We start from the raw sequence: 12,170 nt of genomic DNA, 5'->3' as shown, positions 1-12,170 counted from the left end.
GCACGATTAAGATTGATGTAAAACAGCCGATAAAAACATAATTCATCGTTTAAGGTGTAGATTAGATCAACTTTAAATTAGCAAATGATGAGTTAAACAAGACATAAGGCCGATCCAGATCAATCTCAATCGGGCAGAGTGATATTGCTGTAATTAGATAAACGATGAAAGCAATAAGCAATATCGGTAACTTAATGAATCTACCAAAGACTGTCATACTAAGGTAGAGCCGATAACTTGACCTTGATCTAATTCAAGCAGTGGGGTGTGAAGCAGAATCACACAGGCCATACTTGAATTAGACAAGAGTCGATAACTAGCCTATACCAGAGTCGCGGTGGGGATCGACCGGATCGATGCAGCCATACGAACAGAGGTATAAACCATGACGGTACTTACAGACAAGCAGTGGAGGTCGACTGGATCGATGCAGCCGTATTCGTTGAAGAACTCACCGAGATCTACTCTACTCCTACTCCTAAGGGGTGGCCGGAGCCGAAAAAAGTAATTGACTTGTATTTGATTGATTGTTGTTCCTTACAATAGCGGGGGCTTTGATATTTATACCCGGGACCTAAACATGAATCCTACTCGAGCACGATTCGTTATAATCCTTGGCATAAACGAAAATATTTCTAATTTAAGATAACTTGGACTCTAATCTTTTTCTTTTATAGAGTCCAGCATGTCTCGTCCTGGCGTCGATCATAACCTTCGTCATTATCCGCTGGCGCTATCTGAAGAAAGCCGATTCCAGTTTTGCGCTCGAATTAGCTGGTTCCGATCTGCACGCAATTGATTCCCTGACGACATGACCTTGGGAGCCTTCGAGTCTCCGTGACTCTTCTTTCAAATTTTAGTGTAAACACCTCTCAATTCCAAAGTACAAGACGTTTTGTTTTTTTCTAGATTCATAACTTTTGCTATGGACTTAGAATGCATAGCAAAATAATATATATAAAAATGTTAAAACGACTTATAATTTAGAATGAAGGTAGGACCATCCGGCCACTTTCCTAATAACGCCCCCACTCGCGTAAAGTTACGCGCACGTATGCTCGCTCCAATATAGAGGTGGAAGGACGTGGGGAAGAAAAAAAAAGTAGAAGAGGATTCTAATGCAAATATACAAGAGAAATAATATTATTCCAAAAAGAGAGAAATAATTTATAAAAGTGGTTAGTGTGATTTAGAAATATTTTAGGATTCCTGATGTAAAATTACCTTCTATATTTTAGATGTGAGATTTTGGAAATCGTTGGAGTTGCAGTTTTTTATGTCTCCTGATATATTTTGCAAAGAATGGAAAACATATTTTTGGAAGTATTTTTTTAGATACTGTTGGAGATACTAAGCGGATACAGTAAACGAAAGGCAAGTGGCCGACGCCGGACAAGTACCATCTCAGGCTATCAGAGCCCATTTGCTTTATTTTTAGATTTCCATAAGGTAATGGAGGATAAAAATTATACAAATCGATGCTACAACACCTGCTTGATGCAGACGGCGTTTCCACGCTGTTCTAGTGCTCATCACTACCCTGATTTGTAGTTGTACAATGTTTTTCTCACGACATGGTCAACAATGCTATGCTGTTACTCACCAGACACCAGAGACTCGGCGGCGTCAAGAGCTTGAGGCAGGAGTAGACCTGGTGGTGTCCTCGGACACGGAGGGAGAGGACTCGTACGAGTGCCCCGCTTGCGACGGAGACGCGGAGTACTTGTTGCTCCGTTTGCTCCCCCTGTCCCTGATGTCCTCGATCATCTTGGCCACCACGGCCATCCTGGGCCGCTCCCTCGGGTTGTCGGCGACGCAGAGCAGCGCCACCTGCAGGAGCGCCACCATCTCGTCCTCGGCGCCCCTGCTCCGCGGCAGCTCCACGTCGAACACCTCGGACGTCCGCTCCTCCCGCACCACGGTCCACGCCCACCGCGGCAAGTCCGCGCTGCCGTCCTCGGGCGACTGGCGCCCTGTGAGGAGCTCCAGCAGGATGACGCCGAAACCGTGCACGTCCTGCTTCTGCAGGGCCTCCCCAGGCGGCGCCGGCGCGAGCAGCTGGAGGAGAGCGAAATCGGAGACGCGCGCGTTGCCGCTGCCGTCGACGAGGATGTTCGAGGAAGTGAGGTGCCGGTGGGAGAGATTGCCGCCAGACACGCCGCGGAGGTAGGCGAGGCCGTGCGCCGCGTCCTGCGCCAGCTTCACCCTGGTCTGCCAGCCCAGAGGAACTCTTGCCGGGCCACGGTTCTCTATATATATACAGAAGAGCACCAATTTTGTGCACACGTCAGAAGACATCACCTGACTGACACGTCCGAAGTCCGAACTACACGTGCGACGAGAAATGAGGAGCGCTGCTCACCGTGCAAGAGGCTATGGAGGCTGCCGGTGGGCATGTAGTCGAAGACGAGGAGCAGCTCCTCCGTGGACGCGTAGAACGCGCGCAGGCCGACGACGTTAGCGTGCCGCCACGTGCCCATCTCCCTGGTCAGCTCCCTCCGCCGCCTCTCGTCCTCCCTCGACGCGCCGTCCCTCCTCCTCATCCTCTTCACCACCACCACCTCTCCGTGGGCCTCCTCGACGCCGGCGTCGCTCGCGTCGACGTTGCCTCCCATGACCACACGGTACGTCGTCGCCGTTGCGCCTTTCCCCAGCATCTCTGCGCCGCCCTGCATGAGCGTGGCCACGTCGAACTCCACGCAGCACCCGTCGAAGCGCACCGTCTCCTCCCGTGCGACCGTCGAGTTGGAGGACGTCGAGCTGGCGCCCGGCCGTCTCGCCAGCTTCCTGTTCTTCAGTAGAAGCACGGCGCACAGTGCCGCCACGACCAACGACGCGACCGCCGCGCCCACCGCTGACATGATCATCACGACCATCCACCGGTCATGGATCTTATTCCCCCTCCCCGTCGTCATCGATCCGTTCGATGCCTCGCCGCCGCCGTTGTTGTACACGATCTGCTTCGGTTCATTGCACCGGCGGGCCAGCGGCGCGCCACAGAGCCCCGGATTGCCGTCGAACGACGACGCGGGAAAGGCAGCCGCGAGGCGGTTCGGGATCCGCCCCTCGAGGTGGTTGCCGGAGACGTTGAGCTCGGCGAGTTTGGGCATTGCGTCCAGCGAGTCCGGCACGAACCCGACGAACGAATTTCGCTGGATGTTCAGCGTCAGGAGAGCACGGAGGCAGTGCCCGATCTCCGGCGGGATCGTGCCCGCGAGGTGGTTCCCCGAAAGGTCGAGACGGCGCAGGTGGCGAAGGCGCAGGACGAACTCGGGGAACCGGCCGGAGAAGCCGTTGCCGGACAGGTAGAGAAGCTTGAGGTGCGGCGCTAGGCGGGAGAAGTCGACGCCGTGGAGCGCGCCCGTGAAGGTGTTGTTCTTGAGGCTAAGGGACGAGAGAACGGGGAGATCCGCGAGCAGCTCCAGCGCCGCGGCGTGCCCGCCGAGCCGGAGGCCTTCGAGGACGACGCGACGCACGCGGAGCGGGGAGGTGAGCGACGACGACCGCTGGCAGGTGACGCCGCGCCACTTGCCGGCACAGGGGTCGGAAGACTCCGTCCATGAGCCGAGCGCCGCGGCGCGGTCGGAGCATACCGACTTGAATGCGAGCAGCGCGACGGCGTCGGGGCTCGGGGCAGGGGCGGAGGCGCGGCTCGCGGCGATCGCCAGTGGCAAGAGGAGCACGCGCAAAGCAGCCATTGCAATGCTGGAGCCCGAGGCAAGCAAGCGGCGAGTACAGGTAGCGTGGGCGCGGGGAGCGGCTCGGCCTCGGCGGCGGCGCAGGGCACGTACGTGTATCCGTGTATTGTAGCAGGGCCTTTTTTAGATTAAGTTTTTTCGCTCTCTCTCCGTCACATCAAATTCTTGGACACATATACGAAGTACTAAATATAGATAAAAAAAATAACTAATTACACAGTTTGATTGTAAATTACGAGACGAATCTTTTGAGCCTAGTTAGACCATGATTAGACAATAATTATCAAATACAAACGAAAATGCTACAGTGCCCAATAATGATTCCTAATCTCAATCTAAATAGGGCCCAGTAATGGCGCGGAGGAGGAGAGTTGATGCTGCAACGGCCCGGTGCGTGAGGGATTAATGGGCGTGTGCGGGAGGAGGGCGCTGCCGCGCGGGGCGTGGCGCCCCCGCGGGAACGAGTGCGACCGGCGTGAGCCCATTTGCGCACCGTTGGAGGCACGCGGAGTGAAGGCCGACGCGACATTGGCAGCGCAGTCTGCATTGCGTGAACTCTGCCGGCTTATCGTTTACGGGGCTTCTAGCTCACTCAGCAGTCACACACATCACACCGGTGCATCGTATTCGTTCTGCTGAAGCTCACATGAAAACTAGCCATGGTGCTTTGTTTAAGGGGTGTCTGATCTGCCATTGAATGTTCATCACTTGTCGCAGTCATCACTGGCTCACTGGTGCATACAGTATGCTTTATTATGGTTTCCTGTGTATCTGAGCGTCATCAGTCTGGCCGGGAAAACAAAACGACACAACACGGCCGTAGCTATCCTGCTCCTGCATGCATGACTGCATTGTCTGCCTCCAGTATGAAATGAAATCGAGTTAGTTTTTGTTCTCATGCTGTCTTTTTCTCCGTGTATGTCTCGGGTTCCACATTTCAGCCCCCATTGGCACGGCTCATCTAAAACGGCTTTATTGGTGAAGCCAAAGCCGGTGAAGCCAGAAAAACTGGCTTTTCCCGGCTTCTAGTTCATTTTAACCCCGGCTTACAAAACAACTTCACGCTACAGTGCCTCAATTTGCACAAAATAGATAAAGCCGAAGCCGGCATAAGTCATGCTAAAGAGGCCCTTCGTTTGGAAAGTTTTTGCTGTCAGGTCTCCTAGCTCGTTCGGTTGCTCCACTTTTGCCTGATTTTCGGCTGGCCTGCTCTACTGCTACAGTGCTCGAATCAGCCCATATCAGCCTAGTATGTTCGGTTGGCTGATTCGTTTCGCTAGTTCGTGAAGAAGTACTGTTGACTGGTTTGCGTGAGAGAAAAATACTGTTCCAGCTGGAAATTTACGATCGTATACGACGAGCACCGGCCAACCGAACAGTCTATTTCTGCTGGTCCGCTCCTACTGCTACAGTGCTCAATACTGTCAGGCCTCCAGTATGAAATGAAATCAGTTCATGCTGATAACTTTAACCCATACACCAATGCAGACTAATGCAGACTCAAACTGCTGACCGCGCATTACTAGGTAAGATAGGCAATTGATGTGGACTCTCAGGAATACAACAATATATCTGCTGTTCTGGGATTCTCTGTTCATAAGTTCATTGTCTCCTACTCTCCTCTTTTGCCAGTTAATCATTTCAATATGCTTTATATCAAAAAATATTCTTACAACACATAGATGAGATGAATTCATAAGTAGAGCACCACAGCAAAGAAAGTTATTTGCACATTTAGCATCAAATAAGTATAGTACAAACACAAAAGGAAAATATCTAACAAATAACTGAAATAGCTGATGCTATCTACCAATTGATAATTTCTTGGAATGAATGGCCTAGAGTTACAACAACACTATAACAGAGCCACAGCTTCAACTATTTTGCATTCCCAAAGAAGAATATTCTTCGAGTAAAATCATCATCAGAACATGTTTCCCAGCGAAACCAACTAAGCTCTGGCAAATTCGTGAGCTGTCCCACCCCAGCCAGAGCAACATCCTGTAAATTGCCAAACCAATCATGTCAGTGCATGAGGCCTCCAGTAGCTCAAAGTATTCAACGATACTGTATTAAAACTCCTGCGGGGAAGCATTGCATTGAGTTTCTCGCACGCAGAAGAAACACCCCAAAGGCCAGCTGTCCTAGACTCAGGGAGACTGCCGACAAGGGGTGTCTTTTTAACCTAGGTCTGTTGTTCGCTCTCACGGATAGTCGAACTCAGGACTAATATGCTACTAAGGCTCCTATGACCACTATACTACACACCCGTTCACCAAAGATATTGTAGTACCCTGCGTAAGTAGAATAGCCACCACTTTTGGAAATTTACCTTATCAATTATGTACTCCTTGGCAGTTTCCATTACTGTAGCACAGTCAACAGCATCAATGCGTGCAAAAAGCTCTAGGAACGGCATGACTCGCCCATAAGTTAACATCTGCATGAGATAGTATGAGGAAAAATCTTATTAATCAGGATGGGAGAAGCTGCTGCAATTCTGAGAAGTTTAGGCTAGAATAGTAGAGTACCTGGCGACCATTATTCTCAGAAACTGCGGTGGAGCCATCCATGTGAAGTAACAGAGCAGATTTCAGCTGGCATAAGATACATGTGTTAGTTCTAAAATATGTTTCAGGCTCCACTAATGCAAACCAGATCTACCAAGTTGCATGTTAGTGTTTACATGAGGAGAAAGTTCTACAGTTCACCAATATTTAGGGGAACATATATGTGATGTCACAATAATTTAATGTCACAACAGTGTTACATCATATTAGCATATTTAATGCTTCTAATTGTCCACAACAACACAGTATCATATATCCATTATAGTTTAAAGGGAAGGGAAAGGTTTGTCTTTATGAACATGTAGCAATTTTCAACAACAACAACAACAACAAAGCCTTTTAGTCCCAAGCAAATTGGGGTAGGCTAGAGTTAAAACCCAATATGAGCCCCTAGTCATGGTTCATGGACGTCAATAGCTTCTTTTCAAACACTCCTATCCAAACAAAGATCTCTAGGCATGGTTCATGCATGTCAACAACTTTTTTTTTCACAATGACAATAAAATAGATAATTTATTTTGGAACATTGGCTCTGCGAACACTGAACATGGTCTGCATATCTTGTTTTTAAGGATAATAATGAGACTTAAGATCTACAACCTTAAGTACAGCAGCCTAGAGTAATGAAGACCTCAATTATGACAGCCTTGTAAAATTGTATCTATGCTATATTGCACCATGTAAGCAGCAACAACAACAACATAGCCTTTCAGTCCCAAGTAAGTTGGGGTAGCTAGAGTTGAAACCCACCAAGAGCCCCAAGTCACGGTTCAGGCACTTCAATAGCTGCTTTCCCAGCACTCCTATTCAAACATATATCTCTAGGTATATCCCAAGCTTTCAAATCTCTTTTTATTGCCTCCCCCATGTCAATTTCGGTCTTTCTGTACCTCTTCTCATATTATTAGTTTGGCTTAGGACTCTACATCATCAGCGAACAACATACACTACATCATCAGCGAACAACATACACTACATCATCAGCGAACAACATGTAGCAATTTTCCCAAATAAAAAAGATATCCACTGCCAGTGGAGGGAGGGAGGGAGAATATGGGCTTACTAGACAAAGCTTATTGGATTACTAGACAATACGCGTATAACCAAATCACCGATATGTCAGGAACCTATGCCATACCCGTGTCAAGGCTTACTAGAGAAAGCCAATGTTATCAAGTTGTCCTGACTAATCGCTGATTAGTCAGGCTGATTGGTGCCATGGCGATCAGTTATGCACTACGATTAGTCACGATTAATCAGGCTGATCGGTGCCATGGCGACTAGGATCGATTAGACGATTTGATAACGTTGGATAGAATATATTATTATAAATATTCACTGCCATGTGCTTGTTTTTGATGAAACATAGTTCTATATAGACAGGGTCAGATCAATAAAACTAAAGAATTAGCTTTCTCCCTTCTCTAATGCAGATAGAAGTAACCCATCACTTTTTTCTTCTACTATAAATAGCAATACCCGAAAACAAGATATTAACAGCTGAAATGTACAAAATATACCGGGCATATAGGATGTTGGGGACAGAACCAGATACCTGATTGCGGGCACGAGCAACCTCTGTTTCTGACACTTGGGATGCAAGTCTTCTAAACTCCGCCATTATTAACCGTGACAAGTCATGCAGGGTGTCAGGCTGCAATTGATTTCACAAATTGAAAGAAACATTGTAGCAATTAATATCTCCGTCAAATCGATATATTCGTTCAGCTGCTGGTATAGATGAATGGTCACTAGAAATTTCAATAGAACTATGTGATGTGCAAATACAAGTGATTGTCTGAGTAGTTTATTGATCCATATAATATATTAACCAGACATTGGCTACATTCAGCCTATGTGACGGAATATATAGGGAATATTTATGAATATCCCTCGTCATTTGAACAAGGAAGTTCCCTTCCTAGTGCCAACCCCAGAGATCTGATCTGGATTGCCATTGATTCACTCAAACAAACATGTCCTATCCCACCAGAAGGCATTCAGAATCCTCACTGCTTGATCATTAAAATGTGTAACCACAAATGTTGCAAGGGAATACCCACGCCTAATCAGTGATCACTATTTCATCCACTCATCAATCTAAATCTTATTTTGGAATGAGAGAGCCTTCAAAAGTAGATTTTGACCACCATCTTAACTATATTTTCAATTGCTATATAAAGTCATCACTATATAGTCATCACTATCTTAGAGGCATTTCAAAGACGAACTATTGATGCAATATCTATATAATAGCATGCGTGTAATTTGTGATTAACAGATTATCAAAACTCATAAAATTTGACCTTTCCATATCAAAATATGTGTTGCATTGATGAATGGAGGGAGTACTATACTAAATTAATCTTTATGCAATTTCAGAGCTTACAAAAAATGAACTCATAATGAGATAAAAGGAAAAAGACAGGAGATCTTACAAGTGTCGATCTTACGTTCAGGCTAGTTGGACTAGAACAAACTTAAAAGATTGAGCAACAAACTTACCGGAGCAATAGTATAAATGCCAAATATTCCTGTGTCCCGATAGTTAGTATTGAACGCCATGAGGCTCTCAGCTAAGTTAGCATTGCTGATACCACGAGCTAAAGAAGACCTTGTAGTTTCAATAAGTAGCATCAGCGTTAAACAGCAATTTGGTGGTAATACACTAGGAAAGCAAATTACTAACAAATCAAATGTAAACTAGGAAGGGAATTCTCATACCCTGAGCAGTTCCCAACCCCAATGCTCCTGTACCAGGATCCCAATATGCTTTGGATCACCATAAGGGGAATGGAGCTAGGGTCAGTCCATGATGCGCCTTTGAAAGCTATTGCAACATGTGCTAGAGGCAACTCTGCATTTTCTACACGAACCTACAAAAGCTGAGGATCAGTTGAGTGGAAAAAAAACACTAAACTAAATTAAAGATTATTTGAAATGGCCTAGAAATTGTTAAATAAGATCCTGTATGAACAAACCAGACCTCAGATCCAGTAAAAATAGCTGGGTTCGCCTCGACAAGCTGATCAGCAGTAGTTGGATCAGTGGAGAATTCTGTGAATAATTCTTTCACCTGATCAACAACTTCATCGTGACTGACACTTCCAGCAGCAGATACAACCTAGACCAGACAGCAGAATAAAACCTTTACAACTTCTCTGCTCAAGAAGAATCAACGTATACGAACTTTCAGAATTCTCAGAAAGAAATACCATTCGAGGACAGGTATAGTGAGTTGAGATATACTGTTCCAAGTCTTTCTTAGAGATGGACCTAATATTCTCTTCAGGACCTAATATTGTGTCCCCTAGTGGATGGCCTTGGAATGCTGCTGCATGCAAGTGATCAAATATCACCTCTTCCATCATCCCTTGCACCTATTTTTCAATAAAAACAAATCACGCATCCACATCAAGCAATAAATGTTCCATTTTAGTAGCAAGAGCTGTTATTAACCACATCAAGAATTTTTTTCACTGAAGATCATGGAAGAATAATGTTAAAAAGGAAAACCAGCAATGCTACATGGTTAAAGTTTTGGTTTTATGTTGATTGTCATAGCATATGAATCATCAGGACATCACTAAATAGCTGCATTTACTGCTAAATATCATCATCACATGCAGCACCGTTAAAAATGTTCTCCCCTACAAATAAAAACAACGGTCAGGGGGTCAGGGCATTATATTTGTTTATATGTGCCATAGCCCATAGGAAGCAGCTTCCACATAACCCATGCTGAATGAGATGGATAGCATTGGGTGCAAACTAAGAGTTCAAATAGATACCAGTTGCCACGCTAACTTATAATCAGTCAATTACACAAACTTCAATAAGCAATGTCCCTGTTAAAGCAATACCAAATGTGCATTAAAATAACAAAGTCTCCACTTTTAGTTGAAAACCCAATCGAGCATCTAAGGGTGTGTTTGGTTTGAGGAATGAGGTGATCCATCTTCTTACTCCTCACTTTTTTTTTTCTTTTGGTTTGTGGAATAGAATGAGTTGATCCATCACCACCTCATTCCTCAAGCTAATAATTAGTACATGCATGAGGAATGGGTTGATTCCACCAAAATTCATGGGATGAATCCATGATGCAACACCTCACAAAGCATAGGATGATTCCACAAACCAAACACACCATAAAGTTTTTGCCTTTACCCTTATCACAATGGTATGTCCAATTAGCAACGCAGCGAGAATACTGTTAAGTACTCTAATCTAAGGTAGTAAAGCAAGGAATCGAGGTCTGAAGGACAAGAAAGGTACAGCACAGCAAATTCGTAGAACAAGCTCACCTCCTCCATCTCACGGAGGATGACGCCGCGTTCCCGCTGGATGGCATTTTCGGGGAATCGCGGGTGCTGTAGGATGTCGCTGAGGACGTCTAGCGCCGCCGGAACGTGGCGCGCCTGCACGTCGGCAAAGAAGGTGGTCTGCTCGCGGGAGGTATACGCGTTGAGGCGCGCGCCCATGTCCTCGATCTCCACCTCGAGCGCCTGCGCGTTGGGCCGGCGCCGGGTGCCCTTGAAGGCCATGTGTTCGAGGAAGTGCGCGGTCCCGTTGGTTCCAGGGAGTTCGAAGCGGCTCCCCGCATCGACCCAGACGCCGACGGAGGCCATCCGTGTGGCGGCCGGGTACGGCCTGCGTAACGACGCGGAGGCCCGAGGGGAGCGTGGAGACGCGCGCGGCGGGGAACCGGAGGTACGGGGAGTGGTCAGGGGTGCGGGGCACCGGCGAGGCGTGGCGGAGGAAGCGGCTGGTGGAGGGCGACGGGGAGACGGCGGTGGTGGAGGCGGAGTGGAGGAGGCGGTTGAGGTAGGGGAGGAGCCGGCGCCTCAAGCGGGCGGCTGACGCGAGAGCGGCCATGATGTGTTCGACGGAATCCCTCTACCGTCGCGCCGCGAACAGGGGTGACGAAGAGAGGGGTCCGGGTTTTTTTCCCCTCTCTCCCGTTTATTCTTGCGGCGGTGGGAAGGCTACCGCCTACCGCTGACTCGTAGCTGAGAAATATCGCCGGGTTTTGGTTCCGAGTCGGTCAGGTAGATTGCTATATGATAGCCGTCTCGTACGTCGTCTTTCACGTAGTGTCACATTGCTCTTTTTTTTCTGACGTGAAGGAAAGAGAGAGGAGAGAGGAGAGAGGAGAGAGGAGAGAGAAAGATATCATCGTTTTACGAAATAATCATCTCATGAGCTAAAATTTAGGACTATAAGATAACTATTCTATCATTGTATGAGTTGTTGTTGCCATACGCCTCACAACTTTATTTTATTCTATGCATAAATTAAGAAATTGTGACTTGCCATGAGACAACTTAGAAAACAATCATTATATATGTTGTCTATTAAGCCATCTTAAAATTACGTGACACTACATGAAACCACCTACGACACAAGATTCATGTCTTGCCCTTAGTAGTCCTAGCTTTATTAGGAGTGCAATTGAATTGAATCAATAAAACGGACACAGATAAGTAGGAACACATGAAATGTGGAGAAGTTTACTTGTGAATTTGAACGATATTAAATCCGATGCTCTTGTATGTTTTCTTCAGTAGCGTTACACAGCAAGGGGGGGGGGGGGGGGGGGGCTCAAGCCCTCCCTACCCATATCGTAACCCCTGTGGAGCCCCCATGAATTTTTAGGCAAAGTTCTCTAGTGTAGGGGGGCTAAGACTTAAGATCGAACATCAGTGTTGTTCAGCCTCCCTGAAATATTTTCCGGGTCCGCCGGACACCCGTATCAAACTTGTTTGCCAAAAGCCAGACACCTCACATCCATGTCGGATTTCAATACAGTATTTGTTTCCAAATGTATTTGACATGTCAAAAGAAAATCTACCAAATCGCCAATACAAACATCCACGTCCTTATATAAGTTATATAATACGTG

General features: G+C 46.8%; 1 protein-coding gene and 1 pseudogene across 1 annotated transcript; both read right to left on the bottom strand.

Annotated features, from left to right (window-relative positions):
• Nucleotides 1–1,626: 1,626 nt before the first annotated feature.
• Nucleotides 1,627–3,698, bottom strand: LOC136455015 (probable leucine-rich repeat receptor-like protein kinase At1g68400). The gene is made up of 2 exons (XM_066455215.1): nt 2,363–3,698; nt 1,627–2,249 (listed from the first exon to the last, which is right to left on the bottom strand). The coding sequence occupies exons 1-2, from the start codon at nt 3,696–3,698 to the stop codon at nt 1,627–1,629; spliced, it is 1,959 nt and encodes a 652-aa protein (XP_066311312.1).
• Nucleotides 3,699–5,410: 1,712 nt separating this feature from the next.
• LOC136450332 (probable mitochondrial-processing peptidase subunit beta, mitochondrial) lies at nt 5,411–11,266 on the bottom strand (annotated as a pseudogene).
• Between the last annotated feature and the right edge of the window lie 904 nt (nt 11,267–12,170).

The sequence above is a fragment of the Miscanthus floridulus genome, chromosome 5 (assembly GCF_019320115.1).
Source record: "Miscanthus floridulus cultivar M001 chromosome 5, ASM1932011v1, whole genome shotgun sequence".
NCBI lineage: Eukaryota > Viridiplantae > Streptophyta > Magnoliopsida > Poales > Poaceae > Miscanthus > Miscanthus floridulus.
Note: the sequence above shows the minus strand (reverse complement) of the source record. Positions and strands in the feature narration are given on the sequence as shown.